The 15103-nt window shown below is 38.0% G+C and overlaps 1 protein-coding gene across 6 annotated transcripts in view; it reads right to left on the bottom strand.

Annotated features, from left to right (window-relative positions):
- Positions 1–15103, bottom strand: part of Cdep (Chondrocyte-derived ezrin-like domain containing protein) — a 628747-nt gene that overhangs the window by 100667 nt on the left and 512977 nt on the right. For all 6 annotated transcript variants that reach the window (XM_070086348.1, XM_070086350.1, XM_070086352.1 and 3 more), the window contains one exon: positions 14–95. In XM_070086348.1, the coding sequence (XP_069942449.1) occupies positions 14–95 (82 nt within the window). The remainder of the gene's footprint in view (positions 1–13; positions 96–15103) is intronic.

Genomic DNA, 15103 nt, shown 5'->3' with positions numbered 1-15103 from the left:
AACTTTCGCTTACCTTCAACATATTCATATTTTTTAACATGATATCTCCCACTCTCTGAGATTCCAACTTGTTTGATCCACTAGCCCGACCATCCCTGTAAGGAGTAATTAAAATATAAAATCTTGTGGCCATAGAAAAATAAGAATATGATAAACATAAAAAACAAATATTATATACTGAAACAAATTAACCCTTTGACTGTTGCAACCCCAAATCCTGAGGTGTCTCCTGGTGTTGCAAAATATTTGAAAAAAAAAAAAATATCTTATGAAATGATAGAGAATCTTTTCCCAATGATAATGACAGCAAAAGCATGAAACTTGATGGAAAAGTTACGGAATTATGCTCTTGTGAAGTTAGCGACCTTGGTGATATTTACGAATCAGTAATTTCGCCCACTTTGAGCCCTATTTTTGGCTAATTCCACTGTTCCAGTCGACCAAACTCATAGCTATTTCTTTAGAACTCCATTTGTTCTATCGATTGAGTACAAGAAACTGCCCATTTACCAATTTCAACTACCAAATAAGTGGTCAGAAATTGGCAATTTGGCCAATTTCACGCAAATTAAAAAATTTGCCAATTTCAAAATAGGGTCCAGAATGAACAATGCAGACATTCCTGGCTCTAAAATAACATTTTCTTTGTTCATCAGTGACGTCTCCAGGCCCTTCTGATATTACTCTTGCTTTCTATTTTGAATTTTTATTCAAACAAAAAATAGAAGATTTACTGTTATGCAGACTACTGCAATATTGTAATAATTGTATAAATACTGTCAACCCATTCATGACTGCATATCAGAATGGCTAGTTGGACATTCATTGGACAATGATGTCATTTGTTTACTCTTGAACATTGGCAAAAATCAAACATTTTCCCCATTTTGAGCTCCATTTCCAGGTCATTTTCATAGTAAAACCAATCAAAATCACCTCCATTTCTATAATATGTTTTCCATTCTATCAAATGTGACTACAAAAACGAGAATATAACCATAAAAACTATACGAAAATAGTACACCTCAAAGTCAGTTTTAATCCAAAAATGCGGAGTTTTTTTTTCTCATTATGCACTGCTTGCTGCAGTATTTAATCCTGCTTCACCTCACCTCACTACAGTATATAAGCCACGTCTACGGCCCTATGCTGTACATTCTACAAGATTGATGGACTGAACACATCGACTCCAGGCTGAGGGACTGATTACCTCATACTCCTCCTCTCCTTACGCCTTCCTCTTTGTATTGGACTGATGAAGCCACTGTGTGGCGAAACGTTTCCTGAATAAAGATTCCCATATGCTGCGAAGTGTCTCAATCTTCAGTATTTTTTTTATACAGTGGACCCTCGACCAACGATATTAATCCGTTCCTGAGAGATCATCGTTAGTCGAGTTAATTTTCCCCATAAGAAATAATGGAAATCAAATTAATCCGTTCCTGACACCCCAAAGTATTGAAAAAAAAAATTTTACCACATGAAATATTAACCCTTTCAGGGTCCGTCCCATAGATCTACGGCTTTACGTTCAGGGTCCAAACCGTAGATCTACGCCATGAGCTCAGCTCACTCTGATAAACTGTGAGTGGTACATTTGGGCCTAGATATGAGAGAATACATCTATGTGGTATGTGTGCACCACATAAAACAGATCCTGCAGCACACTGTGTATAATGAGAAAAAAAAATGAAATCATGATTTTTCGATTAAAACAGCAACTTTGCAGTGTTTTTTCGTATGTTTTTTATAGTTCTATTTGCGATTTCTTGGTCTCATTTGATAGAATGGAAGTCATATTACAGAAATAGAGATGATTTTGATTGGTTTTAGCATTGGAAATGGCTTGAAACTGAGCTCAAAGTAGCAGAAATGTTAAATTTTTGCCGATATTCAAGAGTAAACAAACGACCTCACACGTCTAATACACGTCACCTGGTGGGTCTAATATACATTCACAAATATGGTGATGATATTTATACAATTATTACAGTATTGCATAACAGTAAATCTTCAATTTTTTGGTGTGAATAAAAAATCAAAATGGAATTTATTTGTAAAGCCTCAAAACATAACTAATGAACAGAGGAAATGTTAGTTTAGTGCCAGGAATGCCTACATTGTTCATTCTGGACCCTATTTTGAAATTGGAATATTTTGAACTTTGTGTTAAATTGGCCAAATTAACAATTTCCGATCACTTTATTTTGTAGTTGAAACAGTTGACTTGGCGATTTCTTGTGCTCAATCGATAGAATAGAAGTAATACTAGTGAAATAGCTAAGAATTTGGTTGATTGGAATAATGTAATTGGCCTAAAATGGGAGTCAAAGTCGGCAAAATCGCCGATTCGTAAATATCGCTGACACATCAAAATTCGCAAGAGCATAATTTCGTCAATTTTCCACCAAATTTCGTACTTTTTGTTTTATTACCTTCACAAAAAGATTCTCTACGATTTTTTTTGAAAATTCTTGGACACTGGTGCGTGACTCCAGATTTGGGCCTTGGACCCTGAAAGGGTTAATTTTAATACACAAACTGAAGAAGACATGTACAATTACATGACACTTACCTTTATTGGAGATCTGGTGATGATTGATGGGATGGGAGGAGGGGAGTGTGGATGGTGTTAGTGTTTAGAAGGGGAATCCCCTTCCATTAGGACTTGAGGTGTCAAGTCCTTTTCTGGGGTTACTTCCCTTCTTTTAATGCCACTAGGACCAGCTTGAGAGTCACTGGACCTCTGTCGCACAACATACCTGTCCATAGAGGCCTGTACCTCCCGTTCCTTTATGATATTCCTAAAGTGTTTCACAACGTTGTCAGTGTACAGGTTGCCAACACGGCTTGCAGTAGCTGTGTCAGGGTGATTTTCATCAAAAAAGGTTTGCACTTTAAGCCACATTGCACAAATTTCCTTAATCTTCGAAGTAGGCAACTTCCTCAATTTCTCTATCCCCTCCTCCGGAGCAGTTTCCTCAGGTCTGGCCTCTTGCTGTTGAAGATGATCTAGCAGCTCATCAGTGGTTAGTTCATCATTGTCCTCCTCCACCAACTCTTCCACATCCTCCCCACTAACCTCCAACCCCAAGGACAGCACACACAAATTAGCCCTGAGGACATTGTTTTTCCTGAACACTCTGGGAGTTTCAGAGTGATACACCAATAAAGACTTCACTTTGCAATCACCACTAGCATTAGCACACATCAACAGAGTAAGCCTGTCTTTCATAGGCTTATGTCCTGGGAGTGCCTTTTCCTCCTGAGTAATGTAGGTCCTGCTTGGCATTTTCTTCCAAAACAGGCCTGTTTTGTCACAATTAAACACTTGTTCAGGTTTCAATTCTTCACTGTCTATGTACTCCTTGAATTCCTGCACATATTTTTCAGCTGCTTTTTGGTCCGAACTGGCAGCCTCACCATGCCTTATCACACAATGTATGCCACTACAATTCTTAAATCTCTCAAACCAACCTTTGCTGGCCTTAAATTCACTCACATCACCACTAGTTGCAGGCATTTTTCTAATTAAATCATCATGCAACTTCCTAGCCTTTTCACATATGATCGCTTGAGAGATGCTATCTCCTGCTATCTGTTTTTCGTTTATCCACACCAATAACAGTCTCTCAACATCTTCTATCAGTTTCGAAAATATAGTTGCACCTTTGGCAAGAATAGCTTCCTTGATTGCCGTTTTCTTGGCCACAATAGTAGCGATGGTTGATTGGGGTTTTATGTACAACCTGGCCAGCTCGGAGACACGCACTCCACTTTCATACTTAGCAATGATCTCTTTCTTCATATCCATAGTAATTCTCACCCTTTTTGCTGTAGGGGTGGCACTAGAAGCTTTCTTGAGGCCCATGGTGACTTATTTTGCAGGTGCAATCACTAAAAATGCTGTGATAATATGAAATGTTCCAATTGTATGTTTGGATAGGACCACGGCGGCTGGCTGGCTTGTAAACACTGGCACCCACGGGACAAGTGAGGCGCGCTCAGGCCAAAAGTAGACGCGTCTCAAATAGAATGAATCGCGTTGGTCGAGTTTTTTTAGCGCTAGTCGAGGCAAAATTTTTGCGTTGAAATGTATCGTTAGTCGGATTTAATGTTATACGAAGCCATCGTTGGTCGAGGGTCCACTGTACTGCGCACACAGACCCATTCTCTCACGTGTGGGCCTACCAGCTTTCTCCTGCTTGATTTGAAGTTGCTAGAATTTTTGAGTATATACACGTCAAACACATTGGCTCATAAGATGTATATATACGACCAAAACAGTCAAAGGGTTAAATCAGAAATAAATCAGTGACCATACAACATCAGACCTTCCCAAGCCAATGAAACATTACTTACCTAGAGTATGTAGGCTTTAACTGTTTTTAACATTATTTTGATGCAACATAGTAGTAACAAAGCAAGGTGAGAGGTGCTAATGAATACTGACAAGAGCAAAGCAATTATACCAAACAAGTTTTAAAATTGTGTGAAGAACTAACCTGTCCCGTCAGTAAAATTTTAGGAACATTTTTAAAGAGGGTAAACTGGCAAACAAACAAAAAATAGCAAAAACTGATACTTAAAAACAAAAGTTGGTAAGAACATTTTAAATTATGGGCTACTAGAGAAAAGTCAATAAAACACCAGAGAACTAAAACCTGCTATCAAAGAAATCAGAACATGCTTGTATGGTATATAAAATTACTAAGCTATTATAATACAAGTCACAGGTTACATAAGAAAAATAGACAAACAGTTTGCATGTACTGTGGATGCTTGACTATCCAAACTACTTATGCTAGAGCATCTACCTGATGCAAGGCCATCCAGTTAAAAGAATCATAAGGTGTGGGGTTTTTACTTTTTCCAGCTTAACAAAACACAACACTAAGAATTTTCATATAATATTGCACATCATTATACATAAGCCAAAGAGCAACCAAGCAAAAACATCTCAACCTCTCTCAAACAATCATAATTTAAAAATATTTATTTCTTGACCAAATTGTATTAAATAAATAGGAGGAGATAGTGGGAGACATCCGACTTGTTTAAAAAAAAAAAAATAGGAATCCACCACACCTACACCAAACAACCAAACATACTACATATAAATTAATTTGTAATGGCTAATAGAATACGTATAACAAAAACTCAATATGAAGACCCGCCAAATCATAATATGGTACAAAAAGTCACATTTTTTGATAAAATTTCACCAACTAAATAGAAACCAATCGTACCTACACCAAACAACTACGTCTACAAAAAATTTCAATGCAGTTAAGTAAACAGTGTTTTGAAAAAAGTATAAACTTGGAAAATTATGTCACTTATGTTAGCCTGCATCAGTGATGATGTCAGCATGTACATGTATGGAAATTTATGACCTTTTCTCTTATAATAATATAGACTTGTTAAAAAAAAAATATATATATACATGTCCACCATCACAAATCCAGCAATCAGTTATTTGGTTCCTTCAGTTATTCGGCACTAATTCTGGCAAGCATAATTTCAAATTTCCAGGGTCGCCACACCAACCTGCCGGTACTGTTTGGTGGCGCTACTTGCTGCATAAGTCATTCCAATTTCTTTTTCTCCATTTATTGTTATAACCTGCTTACTTTTAGCCCTAGCCATGGTTCCAATGAATAAAAGAAATGCTTCTCGTTATGTAAAGCACCAACACAGTACATTATCCATTAAAGATAAGGTGGCTTTGAAGCCACTGTCAGTTGCTATGAGCTCAGTCTCGTGATGCAGGAGAATCTTTCTTTCTTTCAACACACCGGCTGTATCCCACCGAGGCGGGGTGGCCCAAAAGGAAAAACGAAAGCTTCTCCTTTTACATTTAGTAATATATACAGGAGAAGGGGTTACTAGCCCCTTGCTCCAGGCATTTTAGTTGCCTCTTACAACACGCATGGCTTACGGAGGAAGAATTCTGTTCCACTTCCCCATGGAGATAAGAGGAAATAAACAAGAACAAGAACTAGAAAGAAAATAGAAGAAAACCCAGAGGGGTGTGTATATATATGCTTGTACATGTATGTGTAGGGTGACCTAAGTGTAAGAAGAAGTGGCAAGACGTACCTGTAATCTTGCATATTTATGAGACAGACGAAAGACACCAGCAATCCTACCATCATGTAAAACAATTACAGGCTTTTGTTTTACACCCACTTGGCAGAATAGTAGTACCCCCCCTGGATGGTTGCTGTCTACCAACCTACTACCTACAATGCAGGAGAATATGCTTTATTATTACTCTAATATCAACACTACAGCTAATATGACATAAACAATATAAATAACATAAAACATGTTAAATACTCCAGAATAAATAATATTTGGCATAACACTAAGCAGTTTGACGGAGGTATGAAGAGGATATGGTATACAAATACCATTCTCCTATCCCTGTCTTGGGGGCTTATATTAGAGAAAACGGAGTGAAGCACAGGGCTAACTGTGATATACACTCATACTCCACCATAAACCTGAAACAAAAAAGTTATTTTCTCAATATAGATTATCACACATAGCAGCATATGTGTAGAGAACCTAGGATAACCCAAAAAAGTCAACATGGCTTATTTCTAGTACCTGGCTTGGGTTAGCCATATATGATTTTTGGTAAATATTCGATTCCCAGCCAGGGTAGAAACATCAGGCATGTTTCTTTACACCTGTTGTCTATGTTTACCCATCAGTAAATGGGTACCTTGGTGTTAGCCGACTAGTGTGGGTGCTATCCTGGGACACTGACCTAATTTGCTAGAAATACTCTGCATAACAAGCAGCTTTCTATACAGTAATATGTCACTTATGTCAGCTAGGCCTGTATACCTTGTACATGTACGTGTAGTAAATAAAATTATTATTATTATTATTATTATATTATCTTCTCATTTGTTTGTTGGGTTATCTTATTCAAACTTAGGCAATGTATGATGGAAAGATAATTCTTAAAGTACACCAAAAATGAAAGAAATCAGACCATAAATAGCGGAGTTCACTCTCAGTTGACATTATTTATACAATTATTACAATAATGCAGCAGTCTGCATAACAGTAAATCTTCCATTTTTTTTGTGAATAAAAATTCCAAATGGTAAACAAGAGTAATACAAGAGGGGCCTGTAGCCATGACTAATGAACAGAGAAAATGTTATTTTAGTGCCAGGAATGTCTACATTGTTTATTCTGGACCCTATTTTGAAATTGGCATCTGCTGAAATTTGTGTGAAACTGGCCAAATTGCCAATTTCTGACCACTTTATTGGGTAGTTGAAATAAGTGAATTGGCTGTTTCTTGTACTCAGTTGACAGACTAGAAGTAAATAGGTTTATTCAGGTATACACAAATACAGTTACAGAGATTATCATACATAGCAGTGTATGTATAGAGAACCTAGGGTAACCCAGAAAAGCCAGACAAAGTGACTTATTTCCAGTACCTGACTTGGGCTTGCCATATATGATTTTGGGTAAATATTTTTTTCTCGGTTGTTTTTTGGGCTATCTCATTGAAACTTGGGCAATGTATGATGGAAAGATGCTTCTTAACGTACAACAAAAATAAAAAAGACGGACGATAAATAAGGGAGTTCACTTCTCAGCCATTAGCCGCCTCTTTGCAGTATATTTTCATATGGTTTTTATTATTGTATTCTCATTTTTTTGGACTCATTTGATAGAATGGAAGATATATTACAGAAATAGACATGATTTTGATTGCTTTCATGACAAAAAGTACCTTGAAATTTTTGCCGATGTTCAATGAACTTTGTGTAAGTCAAGTTGGTTAACTTTATTAAGTGTATTCTAACCTAACCTAACCACTCTCTAATTAGGCAAACTCAGTAATCCGGCACACTACAGGTCCCAATGATGCTGGATTTGTGATGGAGGACCTGTATATCTATATACGTATATATAACAGTGACCCAATGTCTAGTCAGTATCCTTCTAAAAAAAATAAATCTTTTTATGACCTGTATTTTAAAAATTACCCATCTTGAGGACCTAGCTGATGAAATTATGGTTTTTGGAGTATGGGATCAGACATTCCAAACTGGTAGTTTGGTAAATGGAGTCTAAAGCCCATCCAGCACACAAGTGTCATTAAGGTTGCAAACTTATTGAAATTAACCTTTTTGCCCTGGTTCTGGAGAGTGATAAAAAATATCACATGCCTAATCTAAACCTAAGTTTTTATTAAAAAAGCCCTTGTGCCTCTTTTGAAAAGTCCCAAAGAAATATAAAGACAAAATTAGGGAATATAATGAATCAGGACTTCCTTGACTGGTACCAGTAAGCTTTCATGTGTAACTCAAACCAGATGTAAAGTCATCTAGTACCAATTACACAAAACCAATTGTAATAACAAACAAGCTTAATAATGAGGAAAAATCACAGCTCTAGTTTCCTAATTCCCTAACTGTTATTTTTTTTTTTCCAACAAGTTGGCCATCTCCCACCGAGGCAGGGTGACCCAAAAAGAAAGAAAATCCCCATAAGAAAATATTTTCATCGTCATTCAACACTTTCACCTCACTCATACATAATCACTGTTTTTGCAGAGGTACTCAGATACAACAGTTTAGAAGCATATATAAAGATATTTAACATATCCCTCCAAACTTCTCTCCAGGTACTCAGATACAACAGCTTAGAAGCATATATAAAGATATATAACATATCCCTCCAAACCTCTCTCCAGGTAAACTGCCAATATCCCAAACCCCTCCTTTAAAGTGCAGGCATTGTAGTTCCAATTTCCAGTACTCAAGTTCAGCTATATAAAAATAACCGGTTTCCCTGAATCCCTTCACAAAATATTACCCTGCTCACACTCCAACAGCATGTCAGGTCCCAAAAACCATTCATCTCCATTCACTCCTATCTAGCACACTCATGCACGCTTGATGGAAGTCCAAGCCCCTCGCCCACAAGACCTCCTTTACCCCCTCCCTCCCTCCAGCCTTTTCAAGGACAACTCCTACCCTGCCTTCCTTCCCCTACAGATTTATACACTCTCCATATCATTCTACTTTGATCCATTCTCTCTACATGACCAAACCACCTCAACAACCCCGTTATATGTCATATAATTAATACCACCTCTTGTAACAGAGTGCAGCCTCACCTTTAAGTTATCTGGCTGAGATGTTAACTTTTACATTACCACAAAGGTAAAGTCTGATAATTCATTGACTCAGACATGATGTTTCTTGAAATAAATAGAAAATGATTGGAACTCAACTCACAAAAGTATGAGCATGAGGGCAGAACTTGTCATTTAGCAGAATAACCCTTGATGGTAATAACCAAGCAGCTAATGAGTCGTTCCCCCAGTTCCATTGAAACTCTGCCTATAAAATTCCCAAGCTGTATTAACTTCTCTGACTGAATTAAGTGAACAGCTTTTGCAAGTACATAGGTGCCTTTAAATGGAGATAGCCTTTAAAAATATGCAGCAATAAAGCAGAGACTTGTTCTCATCATGGGATACTTTGTTGCTAGCCAGTGTTACATAGGACTTGACTGGGAAGGATTCCTGTTAACACTTTATGAAAGATGGATGTGGAAAGCTGACATGGATCTCAAAGGGTCTTTATAAAGTTCTCCCTTACTTATGGTTTAACATCTAAGTAACAGATTATAATTTGCTCAATATTTTTTTGATCTCAAAACATGAGTACTGTATGTGAGAGTTGTTTATTTGGCACTAAATGATGATTTATGCTCCTCAACCAAGGCAAACTCACCTAATGAATACTTGTAACCTTGAATCTTATTATTTCAAATTCAAATTTTTATTTCTTTGAATAGTTTACAATGTGTGACTGACATGTTATAAGGAGTCTATGTCTATGCATAGTTTACAATGTGTAATTACAATACTGATTTGCTAAGTGCAAAGACAGCCACTATCATGACGAGGCATTTCGGGCAGACTAAACCTAATGCTTTACAGACTACTCAATACTAGACATATATATCATAGCTGATTAGAATTGAACATTTTTTTATATATCAACAGAGGTAGTAGTGGTTTCATAGTAATTAGATTAACAAGTATACAGTCGTACCCTGAGTTTTGTACTGCTCCCAACTCAAACAATTATCTAAGTGTATTATTGTAAGTGGTTTTGTAAGTGTATTTTTGGGGGTCTGAAATGGACTAATCTAATTTACATTATTCCTTATGGGAACAAATTCATTCAGTAACGGCACTTGAACAGCCTTCTGGAACGAATTATGTATGAAACTTGGGGTACCACTGTAGTTAAATATCAAGTTACAGAATTAAATTTTAGCATATTATACATAATGAGATTGAGACAATTTTAGTTTTGAAATATATAATCCTATAAAATTTGGCAATTTTTGAGTGGATGGTGGCGATAGTATACAGTAGACCCCCACCTTACAATCAGCTCCCAACTCAAACAATTATGTAAGTGTATTTTTGTAAGTGCTTTTGTACATGTATTTTTGGGGGTCTGAAACGGACTAATCTAATTTACAATATTCCTTATGGGAACAAATTCGTTCGGTAACGGCACCTGAACAGACTTCTGGAATGAATTAATATCGTAAGTCGGGGGTCCATTGTATAGTGTTTGTGTTTTTAGTTTTGGGAGATGAGGTGATTTCTAAGCAGTGCCTTGAACTGGTGTGCAGGCAGTGGCCCTTTTGCATTTTCAAGCAATGAATTCCAGATCTTAGGGCCCTTTAACCCTTTCAGGGTCCGTCCCGTAGATCTATGGCTTCACGTTGAGTGTCCAAATCGTAGATCTACGCCAAAATTCTAGCGCCGTAAAATTTAGCACAAAAGCGCTCATAGGCCTACATGTGAGAGAACGGGTCTGCGTGATGGGTGTGCGCCATAAACAAAAAATCTAGGCACCCGCATAGCATTGTGGGAACGCCGGCTCAGTTACCCTTGTTCACCATGCCTCGTCGCAAGTCAGCTCTCACTCCCCGGAAAATTGGGACTCTCCTCTTCCTATCTGATAGTTCTGACACTGATGGAAGTGGAAATGAAGACGAATTCTACGGCTTTGATCAGTTAGTGACCGAAAGGAATGACCAGGATATCGATAATAGTGCAGAAAACCCTGACAATCCTCAACCTTCTACCTCTGGTGTGGGCACTCATGACTCACGGTCGGTTGTGCCTCAACGCAAGAGAAAACTAATATTTTCGCGTGGCCAGGCCTCTGACTTCAGTAATGATGATAGTGACGTGGATTGTGATTTTATTGCGCTCGACGATCATTCCAGTAGTGATAGTGAGGAATCATATTCACCAGTGAAGTGTCGGTATGTTCGCTGCCGCATGCGCTCGGGTAGTGTACCCTATGCTGTGCCCAGGGGACGGAGTACATCCCGGAGTACATCCCATGGCCCTACACCAGTTTTAGGTAGTGATAGTGAGGATGATGTGGCTACACTTGGCATGGATTGACCACAGGCATCAGTGGATGGTGGTAGTGGTGATGGTAGTGGCACCGCCATGCACGACTCACCAGTCCACGCTGGGACCCATGCTGCTGACTAGTCAGTTCAAGGACAAAGCAGAGCGTCAGCCACCAGCCCACCACAACCACAACCACCCGCACAACCAGCCTATGATGTCCAGTATCCACCAGCAAACCGTATGTGGGATTGGCAGCAAAATCCCAATTTTGTTCCCAAGCCTCACCACTTTGATGACTCTCAAAGTGGAATTCTACCTACTTGTCCCCTTGGAACCACAGCCAATGAGCTGGAATTCTTTGAATTATTCTTTGACCAGCCATTGATGGAAACTATTGTCAGGGAAAGTAATAAGTATTTTGAGTACACCATGGCAAATACGATCATATCACCACAGTCAAGACTACACAGGTGGAAAGAGACGACTGTTGCAGAAATGTATTTGCTTTTTGCAACAATAATGCTTATGCCTCATGTCTATAAGCATAATATAAAAGCATACTGGTCTACAGATTGGCTAATTTCTACCCCGGTCTTCAGTGAAATCATCCCAGTGAACAGGTTTATCTTACTCTTACGTATGTTGCACTTCTCTGACAAAACCAGGCCTGACAGAAGTGACAGGTTATATAAGATTGGAAATGTTTTTATGTATCTCAAACAAAAGTTCAGCATATACTTTTATCCATTCAAGAATGTTGTAATTGACGAGTCTTTGATTTTGTTCAAAGGTAGACTGTCATTCAAGCAGTATATACCGAGCAAGAGGAAACGCTTTGGTATAAAACTGTTTGTACTCTGTGACTGTGGCCTGGTGTTGGATATTGTTGTATACACGGGAAGTAAAACATTGAAAGATACCAAGATGTTATTGGGTATCTCAGGTGACGTAGTGAGAAACATGATGGCACCTTATCTTGGTAAGGGGCATACATTATATACCGATAACTGGTACGCAAGCCCATTACTCAGTGATTTCATGCGAGTGAACAAGACAGATGTGTGTGGCACAGTGCGTTCTAATCGTAAACATATGCCCAGGCTCAACGCAGGTGCTCGTGGTGATGACGTGCAGGTGTTTACTGCCAATGACATCATGGCATTAAGGTGGCATGACAAATGAGATGTCACATTGTTGACAACCATTCACCGTAATGAAATGCAAGACAGTGGCAAAGTTGATCGAGTGACTAATGAACGTATTCGAAAACCAGTGACAGTGATTGATTATACACAAAACATGCGCTTGGTTGACAAATGTGACATGCAGATTGGTTTTGTTGACTGTGTTCGTAAGAGTTACAAGTGGTACATGAAACTTTTCTTCCATCTCATGGACATTTCAATGCTCAATGCATATAATATGTACCAAATGAAGACTGGCAACAGACCACCATATGGTGAATTTTGTTTGTCTGTTGTCAGACAACTCATAATGAAGTACCAGGTAAGAACACCTGCTATACAACAAGGTCCTCAAATTACTCAGGATATACCCAAGCGTTTGAGGAGGGAAGGTGATCATTTCATAATACAGCTTCCTTCAACTCAGAAGAAATTTGCTCAGAAGAGATGCATCGTCTGTGCACAAACAAAACGATAGCAACAAAGATGCAAAGACACTCGGTTTATGTGTGAGGAATGTAAGGTCCCTCTGTGCATGGTGCCTTGTTTCAAGGAGTTCCACAAGCTCCAGCAGTTCTAAAACCATGTCCAGTGATTGTAAATATGTAAATATATGATAGAACATTAGTATTATACAAGATTTGTGCATGTTTATTGTAATAAACAACAGTGGTAAACAATAATATGATAATAACTTTAGTGTGGTTATTGTGTTCAATACAGTGAGTTTATATATATACATTATATACAGTATTGGTCTCTCAGGCCCCAAATGTTAGTAGGAAAAGAAAAAAATTGGAAAAGAAAAGAAAAAAATATAAAAAACGCTAAATAATGTAATGCGCGTATGTGGAATTCGTCGATGTTGCCGCCACCACATCATTTTGGACAAACTTCTTGGCACTGTATCTCGGTAAGTACTGATCAGAATTTTTTTTTTTTATGTCTTATTACCTTCACAAAAATATACTCTTTAATTCTGTAAGAAAAATTATTTTTGTTTTTTTTCAAAATTTCTTGGACACTGGAGCACCACTTCAGATTTTGGCCTTGGACCCTGAAGGGGTTAAATGCATTGCATTTCTGCATAGGGAGAGATGGACACGAGGGATATCAAATAGTGTCTTGTGTTATGCAAGTGCGTTCTCTTGTAGTTCTCGACAATGTTCAGTGTACGTAGTAGGCACAATAATATACATAAGTGGATGTTTTGTATGTTAAGCAGGCTCAAGCTTTTAAATAGTGGTGGGGTGTGTTGCCTGGCATAGGAGTTTGTAATCATTCTCACAGCAGCCTTATGTTGTTTAAGATGATTTGCTGTGGTTGAACCCCCATGTACAAATACCATAAGTGAGGTAAGGGTAGATGAGAGAGCATTAAAGAGCAAGAAGTGCTGTTTGGGGTACATAGTACCATATCTTAGAGAGGATGCCTACTGTTTTGGAGATTTTTTTGGAAATATGCTGTATGTGGGTCTGAAATTTAAGACAGCTGTCAATGTGGAGCCCTAGAAATTTACTGTCAGTGTGTCTTGAAACAGAGGAACCATTTATCGATATGTTTAGCTGAATATTTGCAGCTCTGTTACCAAACAGAATGAAGTAGGTTTTGTTGATATTGAGAATAAGTTTGTTGGTCATCATCCAAGTGGATATTTTTAGCAGCTCATTGTTTACTGTGTTTCTAAGTATGGTTTGGTTTGGGTGAGAGAAGATACAGGTAGTGTCATCTGCAAAAAAGAAGAGGTTTAAATAGTTTGGAGGCATTAGGGAGGTCACTGATGTAAATGAAAAAGAGGGGGTCCAAGAACACTGCTCTAAGGGTAAAGGCAACACCATTTGTGTATATATACTGATGTCTATTGCTAATATATGATTTAAGGTAGTTGAGTGAGTGTCCTCTGACCCCGTAATGTTCAAGTTTTAGGTGCAAGAGATCATGGTCAACTGTATCAAATGCTTTCCGTAGGTCTACGAAGAGACCCAGTGCAATTTCCTTTTTTCCAGTGCCATATATAGTATCTCGAGCATATGTATAATCGCATAATTTGGGCTTTTTCTTGGCCTAAATCTAAACTGGCAGGGGTTAAGTATGTTGTGGGATACAGGGTAGGAATAAACTTGGTTGTGCATTATTTTTAACCCCTTCTCCCGTATAAATTACTAAATTTAAAAAGAGAAACTTTTGTTTTTCTTTTTGGGCCACCCTGCCTTGGTGGGATACGGCCGGTGTGTTGAAAGAAAGAAAGTGTATTATTTTATTGAAGATTTTAGATAGAAAGGGTAGGTTTGATATAGATCTATAGTTAATTAAATCAGTAGGATCCCCTCCTTTGTGGACTGGTGTAACCCTTGCTGTCTTGAGTAGGGATGGGAAGGTTGAAGATTCAATGGACTTGTTAAAAAGTGATGCAATAATGAGTGACAACAAATGAGAAACTTTTTTATACATAAATGGTGGTAAGCTATTTAGGTCTCCT

Source organism: Cherax quadricarinatus, chromosome 18 (genome assembly GCF_038502225.1).
Source record: "Cherax quadricarinatus isolate ZL_2023a chromosome 18, ASM3850222v1, whole genome shotgun sequence".
Lineage (NCBI taxonomy): Eukaryota > Metazoa > Arthropoda > Malacostraca > Decapoda > Parastacidae > Cherax > Cherax quadricarinatus.
This window is presented reverse-complemented; position numbering and strand designations above follow the sequence as displayed.